The sequence below is a fragment of the Carettochelys insculpta genome, chromosome 5 (genome assembly GCF_033958435.1).
Source record: "Carettochelys insculpta isolate YL-2023 chromosome 5, ASM3395843v1, whole genome shotgun sequence".
NCBI lineage: Eukaryota > Metazoa > Chordata > Testudines > Carettochelyidae > Carettochelys > Carettochelys insculpta.
The window spans coordinates 36,862,386-36,877,302 of record NC_134141.1 but is presented as its reverse complement, the minus strand read 5'-3'; the positions used below and the strand labels follow the sequence as shown (position 1 = coordinate 36,877,302).

The 14,917-nt window shown below is 44.6% G+C and overlaps 1 protein-coding gene across 25 annotated transcripts in view; it reads right to left on the bottom strand.

Annotated features, from left to right (window-relative positions):
• The window catches only part of ADAMTSL1 (ADAMTS like 1), a 627,217-nt gene that overhangs the window by 276,474 nt on the left and 335,826 nt on the right, over positions 1-14,917 (bottom strand). For 22 of the 25 annotated variants that reach the window (XM_074994936.1, XM_074994935.1, XM_074994939.1 and 19 more), the window contains one exon: positions 9,390-9,446. The exons of 2 other annotated variants lie outside the window; for them this stretch is intronic. In XM_074994936.1, the coding sequence (XP_074851037.1) occupies positions 9,390-9,446 (57 nt within the window). Of the gene's footprint in view, positions 1-9,372; positions 9,447-14,917 lie in introns of all 25 variants that reach the window. One more of the 25 variants, XM_074994959.1, reaches the window with a different exon arrangement.

The window sequence follows — 14,917 nt, the reverse complement described above, 5'->3', positions numbered from 1 at the left end:
ATGGAGCAACTGAATATGGGGCAACTCAGTTGAACTGTACTGAGCATAATGGATCAAATTTTCAAAAATACATGTTTAAGAGTAGGCATGAATTTTCATGCACACCCAAGGATGGTGCTTGTGCTTGATTTGGGAGCGCTGCACAGGCATATGGCTTCACTTCTCACTTACAGGCCAACTTTTGACAATGCGAACCTAACTTTTCAAAGACCATATCCTGCACTACCATGATACTGCTGAATATGAATCCAATCCTGTGAAGTGCTGAACCCTTCCCGCCATATGCTAAGCACCCTCAAGCTTGCAGAACCAACTGGATCAAGTCCAGCACGCTCACTGTGCCTTCATTTGAGTCTTTCCAACTAGGAGTTTTCACAGCAGGAATGTGTAGTTAATCACATGATGTGATTACACAGTTATGTGATGGAGTATACAGTAAACCGTTGAGTTATGCTGCAATCCCAGCATAACTCAATTTTTTGCGCAAGTCAAGGGGAGCTGGGAACCGGGCTGCCACCTTGATCCCGGCTCCCCTGGGCTTGCAGGACCCAGGAAACTGATCAGCAAAATATAGCACTGAAGATGAAGCACTCTAAAATGCTAATTTGAATAAAGCACATGAAATACCTGTAACAACTGATCTGCCTTCCATGAAAAGTTTTGAATTAAGAAGAGATTTGCGAATTGAAATAGTACATTCCTTCTCATGCCATAAAACCTACAGAGCAAAACTTTTGCAGCGGCACCAAACAGACAAATAAGGATTCATGTGACATGTTCCGATACTAGATCTGAACTGTAAGACATAATGGATCTAGATACAAAATAAAGGGTCCAGGAGTGCTATGCAGAAAGATGCAGCAGACAAGGAGTTATCATGGTGATTATTTTTATAGTTACTACAATACTTATTGCATTTATTAGACAGGAAATACCCCCAAAGTATCACGTAAGTTTAACTCATATTCCCTCCTGTGGAATGCGTCCACTCAAACAAACGCATGCTGAAAAACAGCTAAAGGTTTGTGAACATTTCAAAAGACAATACCACTCTCTTTTTTTCAGCAACAGGGCCAACTAGCTGTGTCTGGACTGCAGACCATATCAAAGTAAGGGAAAGGAATGACTTCCAGAGAGCAGTTCCATTAATGTCGACAGAGCGGCCTAAATTTATTGCTGGAGAGACCCACTGAGGCCACTCAGGGTAGGTAGTTTGCCAGGAGTAATGTGCATATGCAAGCACAGAGTGTGTGTAAGTGCACAAGTATGGGGAAAGCAAACCTTCAGCACTGAGGAGCTGGCACAGAACCTCACACTTACACCCAACAACAGCAGGTGAGTGCTGTCAAGCAGCAGCCAGCAGCGTACAGCCTACTCTAGGGTGCTACTGAGGAGCAAAAGAAAAGTGCAGTAGCAAGACAGTTGTGAGAAAGCAGCAGCGGTCGGAGACTTGGCAAGGGAAAAAGAAGAGAGCACATGCAAAAAGATAGGAGAAGAGAGAAGAAAAATACTTCCATGGAAAGAGTCTGCAAAGTACTGTTGGATGTGAAAGACATAATTCTCCCCTGCAGTCCCCGGTGATTAGGTTAACAGCAAAATGTGTCTCCCCCTCCCCCCTCAAATACATAATTCTCCACCACAGTCCCCAGTGATTAGGTAAATAGGAAAATGAGCCCCCCGCATGCATAATTCTCCACTTCGGTCCACAGTAATTAGGTAAACAGCAAAAGGAGTCTCTCTCTCTGCCCCCCCTCCCCACATACCACTTAAATCAATGGGAATGACAGCAAGAGTTGTTAGAGAGATCAAGGAAGATTTCTCCAGGACAGAGGAAAAAAAAACCCACCACATAATAAAATAAGTTCCTGCAGCAATATTTTTAATATGAGTTCTGATTGGCGTTTTTTTCATTTGGGCCTTTAAACATGTCATTGCTCAGAAGTGGCTTGTTTGGGTAAAAGAAAAGTTTGACGACTTGGTGCCTCAGTATAAGCCATCTTGTCTCTTCCGAAGAGCACGGCTATGTTTACTTGATCTGGCCTGGAATGGAAAGGTGGGAGGCATGACTCTCATATCAGGCTCACTAATGAGCAACACTGTTCTCCTCCTCCCTCCCGACAATGACTTAGCAATTCAGTGGCAACAGTGCAGCACCATGGAAATGCCATCTGGTGTTGGCTCTGAGAAGATAACAGCTGGGTACATGAGTCATTTTCCAAGCAGGATTTGGAAACCTCAGTGCTCAGATTAACCTCTGTACCAGATAGCTATTGCTCTCTCACCACTGCTGGCAGCAGAAATGTCACATAATTCCCTGGGATCAATACTGGTCTTTATTCAAATACCTCTCATCATCTTATTAGGTTAGTAGCTGTGTTTCTAATTAGAACATCACTTTACAGTGAAACAATGAGAAATAGCAATGTGCTACTTGTCTAGCCTTTCAGTATAGCTTATCCATTCATCCTTGACCATAACCAAAGAACATGTGAGAATCCTGGACACAAATCCACTGAGCAAATCCATAAAGCAGGGCAGCTCCACTGAGTTACACCAGGGGAATATCAGGCCCAAGGTGTTTGCAACAGCAGATGGGTCAAGGGACTCACAGCAGGCTATGTCAAATAAAAACTTCGACTGAACTGATTCAGAGGTACTCTGGTAAAGGTTGTATGGGAGTGAAATGTGAACTGACACTTTTTTTTTTTTGGTATCCAACAGTAAACTATCTTTTTATTTTCAGTTGGTCAAATTCTCTCCTCAAGTGAATGCACAACTCCTGGTGAAGTCAACAGGAGGTGGGCATAGGCAGAATTTGGCCCACTGAAGAACAGACTTTTATTGCTGGCCCTTCTTCCTAAAGAAATTAAGAGCAGGAAAAGATGGAATGAATATCAGGAAATATTTCCCAACAGAAATCCACTGGGCTGTCCAACATTTTCTAACCTGAAAAACAGAAAAAGCATTTCCCTTGAGAGAAGAGAAAAAGCACTTGGGCAGCTCTTTGGAGGAGGGTCATCTTTTTGTTCTGTGTTTGTACAGCACCTATAACAATGGGGTCCTGGTTCATGGCTGAAATGCCACTGTTACCACACACCAATAAACCCTGTGTCCATGTCTACACTACAATGAGGTTTTGAAAGGACGGATTTTGAAAATACATCTCAAAAGACAGCCTTTTGAAAACCAGAGTCCACACAACCAAACGGGGAGCGGAGGTCTGAGTGGCCCATTCGAAAAGCCCCACTGGTCTTTCAAAGAGAATCTGCACATGCCCCAGGTGCTCTTTCAGAAGTACAGGGCCAGGAAATGCTGCAGGCAGGGTGACATGGCAGCCAAGCCCTTCTGGGGCCATCGCCAGCTGCCTCTTTAAAGGGGCCCTCCCCAGGAGCCTTGACCTGCACACAGTCAGGGCTGGATAGCTTTCCCCAGGCAGGCAGAGGGAAACTGAGCAGAGGAGGCACCCCGGACCACTTCATGGACCTCAAGCAACTCCCCCCGCATCAAGGCCGTGGTCAGTGCACTGGCCACAGTGCTGGCTACACTCTTGCAGCAGCTTCAGGTGGCCACCCTCCTGGAGGCCATCCTCAGGGCGTGATGCCCTCACCCAGTCCCCCAGGCCATCTGCTACTTGTGGAGCTACCCCACAAGCAGCAACTGGTGGGATCAGCTGGTGCTAGAGGACTGGGGTGATGACTGGTGGCTGCAGAACTTCTGGATGACCAAGGAGCAATTGCTGGAGCTGTGCCACTGGCTTGCCCCAGCCCTCCAGCACCACGACACCCACACGAGGCCAGTGCTTCCCCTACAGAAAAGAGCAGCAATCACCCTCTGGAAACTGGTGACCCTGGAGAGCCACCAATCTGTTGGTCACCAGCAGGGTGGGCAGGGCTACCATCAGGGCTGTCCTTATCGAGGTAAGCCATACTTGGGTCACCCTCCCACCACACAAGAGGCACCATCAGGGCAGTCCCCAGCAAGGATGGGGGGAGGGAACGTGCACGTATGCAGCAGGTAAGGGGAAGGTGTCCCAGGGAGGAATGCCCTGTAGGGGACTGGGTGGAGACAGAGGAGCAGGGATGGGGATGGGCAGGCACGCAGCTCCCCAACCACACTCACAAGCATCTTCTCCTCTCATACCCTGCAGGTTGTCTGGGTCATCAATAAGGTCCTCCTGTGGCAGCCGATCTACGTTAGGGACCTTGACGACACCATCTGGGGGTTCAATGAGTTGGGCTTCCCCAACTGTTTTGGGGCACTGGATGGCACCCACATAGCTGTCCGGGCCCTCAAGCACAGCAGCAGGGCCTATGTAAACCACCAGGGCTACCACTTCATGGTGCTGCAGGTGCTCATTGATACTAAGGGCCGGATCATGGACATATGTGTGGGCTGGTCTGGCCATGTCCATGATGCCTGGATGTTCCAGAAGTTGGTGCTAGGCCACCAGATGGGCGAGGGGACCTACCCCTCCCCCCAAAAGGAGTTCCCTGTTGGGGACACCACAATGCCGCCGTGCATCATGGCCAGCGTGGCCTATCCCCTTACAGACCTGACTCATGAGGCTGTATACAGATGCCACCCAGCCTACACAGGATGTTTTTAATGAACAGCTCAACTGTGCCTGGAATACTTTTGAGCAGGTGTTAGGCTTCCTGAAGGGGTGCTTCCGATGCCTCCTAATGAGGCTGGAGGTGGGCCTCCCCAACATCCTGGCAGTGGTCGGGGCACGCTGCACCCTGCACAACCTCATAGAGACATAGCATGAACCCTTTGTGCAGGGGTGGGCCGCTGAGACAGGGTGTGTCTATGAGCAGCCACCCACCACCCCATGCTGTCAGGCCCAGTGGGACAAGGTGCAGGTAAGGGAGGCCCTGTGTGATGCCTTTGCCCGGGAGCCACATTGACTCCTCAACACACACATGTGCCTCCCATCACCACGCCCATGCGTGCACACACACCCCACCACCACTCCCACACATACATAGGGGACACAGGGGTAAACACAAATAAACTTTTACTGAGCGTGTTACAACACTCTGTGCACCTTCATAACCTTAGAAACTATTTACAGGGGGTGGGGGAAACTATTCATGGGAGTGGCGTGAGCCAGGGTGGGCAGACACCAATCCACCAGGAGTTGGGTGAGGGGGCCTTAACCAGCAGTGGCCCCATGCTGCTCTCAGTCAGGGTCTGGGTTATTCCCCCTCACCCTCAGTGGTGGGGCTCCCTGTCCCATGGACAGGGCTCACCTGGCTGGTGGAGCTGTAGAGACAGAAGGGGATAGAAGAACAAGCTATTAGCCCTATGTGATGGCTCCTGTATCCACGCCCTGCTCCTCCCCTCCCCATACCAGGGGCCTTGCAATGTCCAGATCCCAGGGTTCCCCACATGGGTGGTGCACCCTCCCCCAGCCCTCCACAGCTGTGTGGCCCATGGTACTATCCAGGCTGTGTGGTGCTGAGTGCTGTGTACCATCCCCCTGGGGCCCATGGAGTGTGGCTGTCCAAGTTGCACCTAGATTGGGGCCAGCAGCCATGTGGGTGGGCTGTAGTCACCCCAGACAGGACCAAGCGCCCCCTCCCTAGGTCCAGGGCAACTGGTATGCATGACACCTACTTGAGAGTCCCTCCAGGAACTCAGGTGAGGCATGGGTGGAGGAGACCTGGCTGGACGGCCTCAATGTGATGTTGATGACAAGGGCCCCCTCACTTGAGCCTTCATTGTCACTGATGGTCTCCAGGTGCTGGCCGCTGGTCCCAGGTGGCTCTCGCCCTCTGTTCCCATCTCTGTCTCTATCTTGGCCATGTCCAGGACAATGGCCAGGGGTCCTTACTCCTTGAGCCTGAGGCAGAAGTCCAGCTCCTTGTAGTAGGGGCAGGTGGCAGGCGCTGCCCTCGACCATCCAGCCACATCCCAGGCCTTGCAGTAGCCCTGCCGTAATTCTTTTATTTTGGACCTCACCTGCTCTGGGGTGCAGGTGGGGTGGGGTGGCCCTGGCGGGTGAAGCTTTTAAAGAGGCACTCAAATGCCACAGCATTGTGGCGCTGGACCCCCGTCTGGTGAAGAACCTCCTCAGCCTCCCATAGGGAAAGGAGGTCCTGGAGCTCAGCCTCCATCCAGGAGGGGGCCCAGCTCGCCTCCTGGGAGGGGTCCTTGATGTTCTTGGGGGGCCCCTGGAGTGGGCGGGGGTCTGGGCAGCGGGCCATGGGGCCAGGAAGCGCAGTAGGCAGTGTGCTGGAGAGCAGCATGAGTTCCCTGCTGCCAGCATGCTCTCAGCTTCCTGCCTGGAGGTTTGTGGCAACCTGAGTCTTTAAACTTGGGCGGACACAGGAGCCATAGAGCACCGCTTGCACTGTGAGTGGCACAGCCACCTGGCCAGCTGATTGGTGCCATGGAGGACTCCCCCTCTTTCGAAAGGGCCATCCACAGAGTGTGTACGCTTGCTCCCTTTTGAGTCTTTTGAAAGGGAGCACTCTTCCTGCCACGGGAACAAAGGACCAACTTCAACGGAACAGCCCTGTTCTTTCAAAGTTAATTTCGAAAGACCGCGGTTTACGTGTAGACACTCTATGCGGAATTTCAAATGACAGACTTCTTTCGAAGTTACTTCCGAATGTACTTGCTTGTGTAGATGTGGCCTGTGTGCAGCAAGGTAATAGGCAAAGGTGCCTAACAGCTCTTCCCTGTCTCTGATTTCTGTTATTTCTTTTCTCTTGTTTGTGAACTGACAGAATAAAATTGATGCAATCCTGTCAGCTCAAAGAGGTAACTTTCTTCACAAGTAATTAAGAGATAATCTTGATGCTTTAGACCATTGTCACAGGATAATGGTTTCCTGCTGCTTATTAATGCTATGGTAAAGCAGGGCTGTTTATTTGCCTAGCAGAAGACAGGAATTCTGAAACCATAATCAATTAAAATGAGACTGTTTCTCTTGTATCAAGTGACGAATGCAGAAAGACATTTTTGTCCCATGCTGTTGATGTTGATACTGTGGAATGAGAATTGGTTCCTTGTACTATAACTATTTTTAATTGGCTTGGGTAGGTCTGCATGCATGCACAAATACATTATGGCCAGTCAGAAAGCAGCTTATCCAAACACACTGCCACACTTTTTGGATATGCACACATTGCTTCAGTCTATTATAATAGGAACAGCTCTGAATGCAGAACTTGGTTCAAGGTACTTCAATGACCACAATAATTTGGCTGAGTAGAAACTTTCTTCACGTCCCACTTACAGAAGCAGGGGTCAGATGGCCAGCAACATAGATTGTCTGGGAGAGAAATAATCCTTTAGTTTGTAAATTTCCAGGACCGACACTGTCTTGGTCCTTGCCATGGTCAGCACCGAACTTACTGTTTTGTTTTGCTTTTTAAGCAAACAAACAAGTGACTATCTTCCAATCACTAAACCTGTCTTTGTCCAAGAGCACGAATTCTCCAAAACTTTGTTGAAAAATGCATTGTGTGTTTTATGATATGGAATATTATCAAGTTGAGAAATTCCTCCTATACCAATTAAATAAGTTATGTAACGTCAGGTGCTATATTGGAATTGTCAACAAAATAAATATATAGATGATGATAAAAAAACCCGCAAACACAAACAGGTGTTTTAAAGATAGTAAATATGGATAATTTTGCTAATATGTGTATGGAATATTCATGTATATTAATTTTTTTTTCAAAAAATGAAAATATGTACATATCTACAGGTCTTATTTATAAGGAGAACACCACCACTCTTCTGTCAAGCTTTATCCCATGGTCCTTAATTATTCTTGGCATTTTGCCAAAAGCTAATAATTTTTGTAATGAAACTGATGACCAGTTGCTTTTTTTTTAATCCTCTAAGGAAATATTTGGAATAATAGATAAAATGTCAGGAATAAGGAAGAAAAATAGTTCTGTATATATATTCCCCTCCTAAAAAGACATACATCCCTTGCCTTTAACCTTATTTTTCTAAGAATAAAATCTGGGCTCAAACCAAGAGCCCAGTAGGGAAAGACTATTTTTACCCACTAAATCATGCTGTAGCATTTCATGATTTTCCTTCCAAAGATTATGGTGATAACGTGATTGACACAAAGCATAACCTTTACAGAGTAAGCAGGAGACCATGAAGAGCAGTGGTCAATTAACAAGCAGATATTTGGTGAAAAATAGAAACTCATGAAAATAAGGATAAATTTAAAATTTGACTTATTTTGGGTAGTAGTTCTGAATGGCCAAAAATACTCCCCTTACAGCTGGATATCTTGGATTCAGTACTCCAGAGGTCACAATTACTTCCAGACATTGGATAATGTAGCCGCCAAAAATACGTTACACAATATTCCAATCACACACACACTGGGATTTTTCTCTTGGTCTGAGAATATTTTAAATATTAGTGATGCCACAGCACTTTTCATTAGCATAGCTTGCTTCACTATCCTGGCTCAAATCTTATCTCCTGGAATTATGTTTTTACCAAACTTCATTCTTTCCATTGCTTCAACTAGATACTTCCTTGCTTTAGAAGTGAAGGTGAACAAGAATTTATCCAAGTGAAGGAAAAGAGAATGTAGTGAAGATGACTTCTGTATTCCATCTCAGAGGTGGGTGCATTTCAACAGAGGATGGCACATCGACCCCTGCACCTACAAAGCAAGGCTCTTTGGGATGGAACACATTATAAACTATTTGACAAATCCTTATCTTTTTGGTTTCTCTCTCTGGGACTCACCCTGATAATGGGGGCAACATTGTTCCAGTGCTTCTGTTATAAAATGGAACTCACAGACACATGTAGATTGGAAAGCTGAAGAGTCTGAGATGAACATTGCATACTGTAGGATCCCAATATCTTCAGGGAGCAGATCTATTGTTCTAAGACTGCAGTTTTCAGGGCCACTCCCCATCCATTTCCCAGGGCTATACAGTTGGTGGTATTACCAAAGAGACTTTTGCCAACCAGAGGAGGTACATATGCAGCAGTGTTAGCTATACTTCCCATTTTAAGGTGTACAATAGAGCATCCTGTGGCAAACCAAAGTACCAGGGCATAACAATTATTCATTGTCAATGATACCCACAAAGAGGCATGTATTATATTTATTGCTAATGATGCTCTGAATGCCATTCACCAGGTAAAATAATTTGTGAGTGTGCAACTCTAAGGAAGAGCAAGACTCTAATAGATGATGCTTCCTAGTCTTTGCATATAAACTTGAGGTGATTTGTCTGGCACCACAGAGACAATGCAATTCCCTAATGCCCTCATTAGGCTAACGTGAACCCAATATTTCCAAAAGCCAAGATTTTCATTGTCATCAACACCAAGTGAACTGAAAGCACCTCACAGAGCATTATTACACACATTATGGAGAGTCTTACTGCTTTGGTTAACTGTTCATCAAGTAACTCCAAACCATTATCTCCTCCTCCAGTGCCCTAAAGAAAAAAGAAGAGAAAAGTAACCACAAGAGAAAAAGGTTTAAAAACTGGGAATTAAATTAACATTTGGAGCAGTATAATACAGCCTCATGCCAAATCAGTTTAATTCTTTGCACTCCTAGTACTTTCCAGTTGTCTCAAAGACATCAGCTGGTAATATATTGCAGCCTTTACCGCAACTAAACTAAGTCAGCTATGTCACTCTGAAGCCAGCCTGTGTTCTTGTACTAGAAACCTAATGGGAATTAGTTTATGGAGGACATAGCTTCCTTTAAGTAAATTATAACCTTCCTGTTCCATGAATGCTCAGATCCTACATCTGAACATTTATTTTAGTTGACAAACCACTGTCTGAGCCAGCATGGTCTGGATCATGAGGCATATTCATAATATAACCTACTCAGTTAAGAAACCTACACTCTTTACAGGGAAAAATTCTGCCTAACAGGAAAGCTGTAAGAAAATTCTGAGGGAATGAGACGTTTGAATCTTCTGGACCCTGAAGAACAAAATAGGAAAAGAAGAGTATGAATGTAGCACCAGAAAATTCAGATATTAAAAGATAAATAAATGAGGGTACATGGACAACTCTCAAAATAGTTTTGCCTAAGCCTAGTTTAAAATCAATTTGCAGTGACCAATGTAACAAACTTTTACATCCAGGATGTAGACACATAATTTGATCAAAGGTTTCGTGAAGTTGATGGAAGCCTATTGACTTCAGTGGGCTCTGCATAAAGCCCATAGCATTCCTCCCTTGCTAGCAGACACAGGCACCTTGAAGGTCAAAACTCTTGATTTGCATTGTGGCTTCTGGGTACTACCCTTTCAAGAATCTCCTCATCTATTCTCCCTTTTTGTAAATATGGGAACATATTACTGAAATTATTTGCAAATCGGAATTAAACTTTTAGCAATCAGTTTCCGACATTTCCCATTACCTGTTACTTTGAGAAGAACTGAGTTGTAAGGGAAATTTGGACTATTAACGTGCTACCTTAAACATTCCACTACCACTCTAGCCAACTGGGCGTATGTATTTACATGAATGTCCTTGGGCAGCCTTTTTTAAGTGCCTCCCTGATGCTGGCCATGGTACGACAGGCACTATTTCCCCTTTCAGAGCCACCAATAGTACCATGCAGGCTTAACCATATTGGTGAATGGGAGGCTATTACTAGAATATAGTTCAAAACAGTCACAAGAGTCCCACACATGTAGTTTATTTCCCATTCCAATGTAAGTGGTTATTAAGTTCCCCTGACATCTCATCTCCCAATGCCTGATGTATCATATATCAGCGCCTTCGACTATGCCTGGAGTCTGTGGGTTCTCCTCTGTCCTTGTACCAGGATAGCCCCCCGCCTTTCCAAATGGAGTTAAAACCTGCTATTGCTAACAGAAACCTCCCAGTCTCTCTGCTGGGTGCTTATCCCTGCCAGGGGAACATTCCTTGCTCCCCCTGCCCTCTCATGGCTCTTCTGGATCCAGCTGTCCAGTCATGGAGATGTCCATGGGTAAGCTCCTCCACTATGCTCCTGTTTTCTTGATGTAGCTCCAGCTCTTAGCTTAGAAACAGCAGGTAACTACTTCTTCTCCTGTTCCTCCTCCCTTCTGTCCTGTCCAGCCTTCTGGTCCTGGCTTGGGGATGACAGCCAGAAAACTCCTCTTGCTAATGTCTTGCCTCCAGCCTTGTTCCTGGATCCAAACATACACAATCTCCTAGTCAACCCCCCTCTCCATCTCTAGGGAGACCCTGCAAAGAGCTTTCTGTGACTGTCTCTAGAGAGCTCATCCAGCCTCCTGACCTTTTCTGACTCTCACCTGAACTCCCCCAAGCCTTTATAGCCCTAAAGTACTACTTCAATTGACCATCTGGGAGCATTGGCTCTGTCATAGGGGTGCAGAGTCTATTTTATTTACTGGGGCCAGACACGCCATACCAATGCACATACACATCATATAGCTCACTCTAATGCTATATAATCATTAGGGGAATTAATTGTTTCCTTTTCTGTACACATCAGTGTGCAACGTTAACAGGAAACTGAAAAAAAGAAATTCACATTCCCAGAAACAGGTTTACATTTTGAGTAATTTTCTGTTCAATTTTTAAGTACAGGTTGAATGTCTCTTGTTCAGGTCTCTTGTCTGGAAGAACCACGGATGTCGTTGGATCAGGAAGCCGCAGCCCCAGAGGTTACCAGGGGCTGGAGGCTCAGCTGACCTGGCAGGCAGTTCCAATGGTTGGGAGCAGAGCCTCCACCAGCCATGGACAGGGAGCTGCTGGAGGCAAGGAGCCCTGCCGGCTGGAGTGGGTGGCCCAGAGTGTCCTGACCTCCCCTTGTCTGGCAGACTCCCTCATATGGGAAGGCTCAGGTCCCAAGGGTGCTGGACTAGGGAGGTCCAACTTGTGTTTGCTTTTCTTTACTCTTCCTTCCTCTCACTCATATGTTTACTTGTACTCAGCTGATCTATTATCTATTATATCTTAGTTTTCTTTTAGACAGTACTTGAATTATTTTTTCACTTCCTCTCCCTGAACTCATTTTCAGTGAGAGAGAATTTGAGAGAGGATAATCACACAGCCACGAGAGGATTCCAATTCTTAACCATTCATATAAGTTCAACTAATATGGTGAGGATTTGTCTTCTAAATTTTATTTGAAAAGAACAATTTAACCCCAACTATTTCCTCCTCCTGACTGAGCTGTTTTTTCTTTAAACACAAACTTGCTTTTTAATGTGGAAATTATGAAAAATTGATTCCAACTGGTTGTGAAAAGCAATGGGGGCAATACATGCTAATGAAGCAGCAACAAAATTGCAAAAAAGCCTCTAGCAGTACAATACATGTTTCCTCATGCTCAAAAAAGAGATAAGTGAAGAGATATGAGAGTTATGATCAGACCCTCCGTGGAATTTCAGTCAATTTTAGCTGGAGTTCAACCTGTAGTAGGCTTGGTGAATCAAGCCCTCAAACTGCAATGTGGAACCACTAGATTTTTTTTTTTTTTTTGCACATGAAACCTGAGGCAATCTATTTTCTTCACAGGACACAGAGTGGCCTTCATGCTACTCCTGGTATGATTTAACTTTAATTAGTGGCTGTAGAACTGAAACACGAGATTTCATTTTAACTTAAACACAAAATTTCCTTCCTACTCTCCATCTCCCCAAATTCCTCCCTATCAAAAATGTCAACTATAGGGGGAGGGGGAGTGGGTAAAGGAGGAGAGTTGTGCAGAAATTTCCATTGTGCCACAAAATCAGTCATTTATTATGCAATTACTTTTTGGGAAAGTAATACAATATGTGATGGAAGCTGCAAAAGCTATTAAGTCAAATTTAGAAAGTCTAAGCTTGTGATTTCCAAGTGGAGTTGTGTAATATTGCCCAAAATAGTTCTCGTATTCTAAGGGTGAGAACACAGAATTTATTTATTGCATGCATATGTATAAAAGATTCTCCAGGAAAAAACTATTCCCTTTCACGGGAACATAATTTGGTACATTATGTATGTTACATATCTTGCTTTAAAAAGAAACTGGGAAGGCATTGCAACCTGTAAGTAACTTACTTTTGATTTATTTTGCTGTTGTCCCGACATATACAGTTCCAGAGAAGCATTCACTTACAGGTAACAGAGAAGAGTGACAGCAGAACTATACAATTTTCGATTTACTGTAATGGTGTTTTTAATTATGTTTGGAAGACATACAATGGGCACAGCTAAGCTCTTTATGTATCAGACACCATATTTCAACAATACAGACAAACATATGAAAAAAACCTGTCTTGATATTTGTGATACCTAAATACTGTATAACACAGTGACACAACAGGCTCATACACAGTCCTTTAAGCTATGGCCAATCACTTTGTCCTTGTGATATGGCATGGTGCAGGTATAATTCTACAAACAAAACAGCCTGATGGTTGCATTGAGATAATCTGCAGACACACCAATCTTGACAAATCACCTGAAGAGCAAGAGCATTTGCTGACCCCGATCTAAAGTATATGTACACACACGCTCATGAGCTCAGCTTATTTCTGCTCAAGCTGACATCAACCTGAACTTGATTTTCTCCCTCCAGATAACACTGTTTGTCTTGGTGTGCTTCTTTTTATTTCAGGCTAATTCCACACACTCTGTGGCTCAACAAAGATGAAAATAAAAACATTTGGATACCATGGTCATGCACAAGCTAACGCTCAACCATCTCTCTAAAGACAAGAAAGAAAATATAGATGAAAAAGAAATCTAAGTTAACTACTCCACTTCTAGATCAAAACTCAAATCCACAGCATTTGTGCCTTCTGTATTCAAACATCAGTGCCTCTTGGGATATACAGTGCTTTCCCCCCCACCCCCAGTACTCAGCCAACTCCTTGCCTCCTACCCTGCAGCCAATCCCATAGCTGGGGCTACCGAGGTCCTGTTACTCTCTACCAGCAAGTACCAGAACAAAAAAAAGCACCGGTGAGATCACCTATTCACCTAATGTCACTCAAGGTCATCTGATCCCATCAGAGTTATATTGCCTTTCTCCAAAACTGGGGTGGGAGATGTCTAAGGCCCAGCTTTCAAAGCGTTGCAGGATCATACATAAGTAATATGTGTACAAATGAGCACCTTGAGCAGATGTTTAAATAACAGATTGTGCACACATTAGACATACATTTATGACAATCATGAAAAGGAAAAGCCAGTACAAAGAAGTACTTTGTAGTTCTGAAATTCACATGGGGCCTGTAACTTAACAGATGAATGTAAAAGTACTTCAGAAAAACTGATATACCAATATTGAAAACTTACAGGTGTGCTATAATAATTCTAAAAGGCTTTGGGCAATACAGATTTCTTGATGTTTTCTTACATGTCTTATTCAGTGTAGATAGAAGATCATAATGAACAACTTTGCAAAACCAGTTTGTGATCTGGACAATGGAGCAAGTTGTTGTAAACAGGGGGTTATAAATCTTTCCTATGTGAATACATAGATCTACTAAGACAGGAAGAATTAGCAAGCAACACAATGGTTTCCAAGACAAGACAACCTACGATATCACTTGAAACAATGGCAAAAATTGTTGGCTTCAAAGAATCCATGTCCTGTCACCAAGGTGCAATAAGGCTGTTTTTTCAGGAGCTGCCCAGGGAATGCCAATGAGCTCTGAGAGAAAGACAAGGTAGCACAGTACAAAGCTCTGCACAAAAACCTATAGGCAGTTGGAAATTCCAAAGTCCCCACATGGCATGCATATAGCCTGTCCCATTGTTTTTTGTTTTTTTAAAATATGTTTGTCCTCATAAACTTTTGTTCTAAATAAAAGATACTTTGCCTTAAGAAAGCTGTTTGGTCAGTGACAACGACAGTCACTCCTGCAGAGGGTGTGGAATTGCAGGATCTCACCTTTAGTCTAGTCTGACTATATAGTTAGGTTTATGCAAGGCACCTTAT